The 5,730-nt window shown below is 44.9% G+C and overlaps 1 protein-coding gene across 1 annotated transcript; it reads right to left on the bottom strand.

Moving 5' to 3' along the window:
* Nucleotides 1–117: 117 nt before the first annotated feature.
* On the bottom strand, nucleotides 118–5,336 carry LOC137780304 (leucine-rich glioma-inactivated protein 1-like). The gene is made up of 8 exons (XM_068568797.1): nucleotides 4,544–5,336; nucleotides 4,331–4,402; nucleotides 3,704–3,775; nucleotides 3,535–3,606; nucleotides 2,863–2,934; nucleotides 2,289–2,458; nucleotides 2,017–2,181; nucleotides 118–1,861 (listed from the first exon to the last, which is right to left on the bottom strand). The coding sequence occupies exons 1-8, from the start codon at nucleotides 4,738–4,740 to the stop codon at nucleotides 1,044–1,046; spliced, it is 1,638 nt and encodes a 545-aa protein (XP_068424898.1). The 5' UTR covers nucleotides 4,741–5,336; the 3' UTR covers nucleotides 118–1,043.
* Nucleotides 5,337–5,730: the final 394 nt, after the last annotated feature.

The raw sequence follows: 5,730 nt of genomic DNA, 5'->3' as shown, positions 1-5,730 counted from the left end.
TTCCATTCTGAATCCAAAAGTTAAGATGTGAATTTTGTTGGAGCAGTGAGATAGATGTCTGAGTGGTGTCATGCCACACAGTGCCTTTAGGGAGCTCAGATGAGATGCAACAGTTAATAATGTAAACCTTTATTGACTCTACATAGCATGATATTAGTCAATAACTTAATTCTAATTATGACACTGTTGATGTATTTCGCATACATGTTAGTCAAAGGTAAAGCATTATGAACAATATCCTCAGTGTTTCATTTCAGTTCATTCAATTGTGTGAAAATAGTTCCTGTGTGCCCGAAAGGTTTTTCATACTTCTTATGAAAAACTGTAATTTGCAATACTTTAAACATTATACAAACCATGAACAATAAAAATGTTAGCTGCAAGGATTTACAGGTATATTCTCACACATTTCTGTTAATATTTTCCAAATTATAAACTGTTTGAAATCATTTTCCTTAACAAATATGTATCTAACTGGTGTGGTCCCTCTTAAACTTACAAAAGCTAAATTTACAAATCTTTTGGCGCTCAAGTGGAAAGACAGAAAAATGTAAACATTTCATTTTGGCAGATTTGTTCAGTTAAACATGTTAATAGATTATAAAGTACCATTTCGTAATTACTTTCTGTCGATAAATATATGAGATTACAAATGTATAAACATTGCTGAGACTTTAAAAGCTGAACACAAAAAGAAAACTACAGGCGAGATTTAATGGATTAATGAGCGTTGATGTTGCATTCATCAGGATGGGATGGCCAGTGAGAGGCCCTGCTCATGCGTTAATGTCTTGGCAACACATTGAACTCAACATGCATCTCAGCCAAATCTATTTGGTTGCGATGCATGTTATTGTCTTGTATCATGCACTGATTTTAATGGAAGTTTAAAAAAGAAGAAGAAAAGACTAATTAATGCCTGCTTTGCTCAAGTTAGGATCACCTGATACTTGCAGTGTTGTCTACATCTGCTGCGGCAGCCATCTCTTAACATAGTAACCACTCAAATAAACAATCAGCCAACCAGTCAAGAGAACATTGACTCAGTCGCTCAGATCAATGACCAGGTGCTCATAAATCTGAGTTTTCCCTTTGAAACTGGAGGCCAGCAGGAACTGCCGGTTGTCTATCGAGACTGGAGAGAAGGCCCTCGGCGCCTGGATGTTCACCTCCTGGAAATGGACAAACTCGCCCTTCTTGGCATCCCAGCGGTACACCTGGGTGAAAGAGTAATCGCTGCCCAGGATGGCGTACTGCCAGCTGCCCACGGAGAAGGGCTGGAACACCATGGAGCCGCGGGAGGGCATGGTCTGCAATTCCCGGAAGAGGGACCCGTCCCAGCGCATCACTTTGGAGTCGCCGATGAATCGCGTCAGACAGATGAAGAGGTCGGATTTGACCAGAAAATGCTTCACGGCGTAGACGTCCTCCATCTCTGGGATGTCGGTGCGTCTGTCAAACAGCTTGGTGGTTTTGTTCCACTGGTAGATGACTGGCCTCTGGGAGCTGCTGGACAGGATCAGGTGAGGCTTGGAGGAGATCTCCATGTACTCCACGTCGGTGTCCCGGTACCACGGGTGGAGCGATTGGTGAGAGTAGAAGCCATTGCCGTTCCACTTGTAGATGGTGGTGGAGCCGGCCTTGGAGCTGTCTGCTATGACGAAGAAGGATTCTCCGTCGATGAGGAACGTCTCAACATCGTTTGGTTTGCGAATTTTGAGGATGTCGATGCCTTGGAGTTTGATGAATTTGTTTGCAGACGTGTCGCGCTTATAGATGTGTGAGCCACCAAACAGCTGGGCCACAATGACAAAGAGCTGGTTGTCAATGACCAGAGGTTTGCAAATCACTGTGGATGTGCCTGGTGAGGAGAAAGAAGAGAGAAAAACAAGACGGTTTCGCTTTGTCTTAGATGCATGCCTCCATCTAGTGGCTCCTCTTCCAATTTCACCCCCTTCCTTTTAGACTCACACAGCTCATTCACACGACAGCCCTTTTAGAATAACTTTGACTTACTGTCAATGTCATCAAAGCTTCTGAAGACCATCTCCACATGATCCCACTCTAGAAAGCTGCATTTCCCTATGAAGGGCTGGGCAAACACCACATACTGGTCATTCCCGAAGGAATATGCCTCCACGGATATGGATTCAAACTTCAGGGACTGGTAGGAAGCGAACTCTATGAGAGGAAAAAAAAACATGGTTTCAATGACATTGAAAAAATCAGAAGAAGCTGTGATCATTGTTGTAAAAATTAAGTCGAATGGGATTTTTTTTGTACTCCACCTGTGGTTATGCAATCGAAGGAAAGCGGCACCAGGTCGTTGATTTTCTTGTCCAGCTGTGAGGCCGGGCCTTTACAGTAAATCTGGTCCACTGTAGCATTGGTGCTGTATATCCACTCCACCAACCACTTCAACTTACAGTCACAGGTAAACTGGTTCCCTCTCAAGTCTCTGAAGAGAGAAAACCACCAAACTCACTTCCAACGGGAATGCTCTCAGCCTTTTGAAAGGATTTGTGTTTCCAGTCATTGACGTGTGCCTGCTGGCGTTGCTCTCTGGCCCTCACAGCTTCACTCTGCGCTCTCATTAACACGAAGAGGGACCACAAAGGAGACTGGAACATCTTCAGCGGGTGATGGATTGCAAACTATCTCTCTTCCTCACTGCCGCATGTAATTTTAATGGCGCTAAAAGCACCACCCACGCATTTGTCAGGCCTTGGCTGAAGAGAAATGATTATACAGAGGTCTATATATAGCAGAACTTGTCCATGATATCATACATTATACTTTGTTATGTAACACTGTAGAATGTATCTCTTTGTTCCCAGATAATGGATTTAAATTAGTACTTACACTTTCGTCAAGGCCTCAAGACCCTTGAACAAATCTTTGGGCAAAGTGTCCAAATTATTGTAGGCCAGACTCCTGGAAGAGAGGGAAAAACAGATATATTGCTTATTGTTCGTATTTCACTTGCTATTCAATGTACTTTCCCCATCTTTCCCTCTTCCAAATAAGGATGTGTTAGTGTTTCCTTGCAGAGGAATATAAGGTTAGTTTGGGCACAGTTTTGGCCACCCCGGAGACAGAAGGCAGGAACATTGCTTATTCTGAGTTCAAGGAAACATGAAGCTATTTTTAGAGCTGCCTCCTTAGCGATTATGTGGCTCTGTGCTACAAACAAAAAGTTAAAAGTACTTTTCTTGAAGATAATTGAAAAGATTTGTTTTACTTTCCTCACTAAATCTGTAAAAAAAAAAATGCACATGTAATGAGCCAAAGGCTTCTAAGAATCATTAAGTTGGATAGTGAATGTGACAGGATTGGCTTCATAATCAAGTCAACAGCGTCTGGCAATACAAGTTGTGTTATAAATGTTGTCACTGGAGCAGTTTTTGCCTTCTGCAGACACTTTAGAAACAGCGAGCTTCTCTACATTCAATTTTAAAAAGAGACCTGATAAGATTTTGAATCAAAATTTCACAGATATCCGGACATAATCCTATTTGAATACATTATACTTACAGATGCACGAGGGTTTTTAGTCCACGGAAAGCTTGTGGTGAAATTGACTTGATCTGGTTGTTTTCTATGAACCTGAAAAAAAAGGTGTTAAATAAATATATGAGAGGGGAAACAATTTGTTTGTTAACTGCTTTTTAACAGCTTGTAAACTTGGAACATCTATACTCACAGATACTCCAGATGAGGAAGACCAAGGAAAGCATCCTCGTTTATAGACTCCAGGTTGTTGGCTGTGAAAAGACTGAACAGATGGATCCATTATATTTCACTATTCCTGCTCACAGATTGGATACCAACAAGCGATGGTCTGACTAAATGGACCTGGGATGGACAATTCCCTCCTTTCTCTTTCACAGTAACCCAAATACATCAAAGATATGGATCAATGCAGCCTCACATGTGTTTCAAAGACACAGTGACTCAGTCAGTGCTCCAGACCATAAGACTGTGTGAAGGGGGATTCCCTATTCAAAAGGAGGGATTCCCCATCAATAAATCTCTATCTGAAACCATGTCTCATCCACAACATGCAGGAAGCATGTTAAGGCAAGACTTCCAGCAGAGAAACTACCCTGGTATGAAAAGGTATATGTCGGTGAATCTTTTAGAAAGATAATCTTCTCCACAATAATTTCTAGCTCAGCTCCCTCATTCCAATTAGGCTACATCCATTCTTTCATAATGTGCAGCACCAGAGAGGGGGTGCCTTAAGCATTAAACATGGCGTTGATCACCTCACGAACTGACAGCATGCAACAAAGACTGACGATCAAAAAGCTCCGGAGAGATTTCTCACAGGAGATGCAGGGCAGGCGTGTGGATGAAGCTCTCCTTCGGGATTTCAGTGAATTCAGACTTGACGAATGATCTGAGAGAGGGGTGGGGGGAGGACACACGACAGACATACACACTGGTTAGCTCTGAAACCACAGACACACGAGTGTGTTGTGTTCATCTCTGTAAGCACCGGTTAGGAATGCTTGTATGAAATAACGATGATAAGACTTACAGTGATATGACATCGGGCGGGAAGCTGCGAGGGATCAGTCCTGCGCTTTCGCACAGCGCGTTATCTTTGGTACATGTGCATGATGAGGGGCAGCGGGGCGGTCTGGCTCTCTTGCTGTCCACTGCGAGTAAAACACACGCCACTACGAGTACACAAAGCCAGGGCGATCTCTTGGGCATCTTGCGTGCATTTTCCATTGTTGCGGACCGTTGCGGGCACGACCTGCGCGTCGAACAGCCCTACACATGAACCGGTGCTGCGCTGTGGTTCCTCTTCCCCTGCTGCTGCTGCCTGGAGGCCGAGGGACGCGCTGTGTATCTCCGCCGAGTGCCGTGCGCCGCCGCCGCCGCCTCTCGCTCTGGAGGTGATCAAACCGGGCTGCTGTAATGACACTACACCCCCTGACAAAAAAAAAAAGTATAACCCCCAGTGACACACACACAAAAAAATGATCTAATCTGATCAAATTCGCGCTGTAGTGGCTGAAGCTCAGATGAATCCAAGCTGGCGCGGTGACAAACACGGTGTGAGGGCAGGTGGGGATCCCAGCGGGAGCAGACGGAGCGTCTCCATCCAAAACCACGCCTATGTGATTTCAGAAAACGCCACACTCTCCGTGTCGACCTCCCGCAGGATTCCGCCCAGCAGGCGACGCAACGACACGGTGTTGATATTCGTGAATCAGCTGGAGAAAATGAAGCCCCGACATGAGCCAGCGGATTGCACTGCCTGTGGCGCAGACGCACACGGGCTGTCGATGCGGGAAGCGGGTGGGAAACCCGATGGAAATGAACTGTCATCATGGAAATACAGCTGTAGTATTACTTCAGTGCACTCCACTAGACTGCCAAACTCCTGCCATTACACAGCTCGTATTAGTATTGCCATTATTACTTTGGGTTTGGCTTCAAATGTTCTCAAAGGTTTGTTGCCACATTTGGGGTTTATTTCCTGGTTTGCTCGCGGTTTCCATGGCGACTGGTGGATGCAAAATGTGGCCGTCCTGTGGTGGAGGGGTGTGGGGAAGCCCTCCTGTCATCCTGACATCTGCTGTGCTTAAGTCAAATGGACCCCATCCCCCTCGTGCCCCTCACAGACAAAGGACAGGTCTTTGCTCACATCCTGCATTTCTGCATTGTGAAAATGTCCTTTCACAAAGCCACATTTACCCCCGTTTCATGGCTATT

Source organism: Clinocottus analis, unplaced genomic scaffold (assembly GCF_023055335.1).
Source record: "Clinocottus analis isolate CAN_PGR_092001 unplaced genomic scaffold, fCliAna1.0.p SCAF_8, whole genome shotgun sequence".
Classification (NCBI taxonomy): domain Eukaryota; kingdom Metazoa; phylum Chordata; class Actinopteri; order Perciformes; family Cottidae; genus Clinocottus; species Clinocottus analis.
The sequence above is the reverse complement of the archived record's forward strand: the minus strand, read 5'-3'. Positions and strand labels throughout refer to the sequence as shown.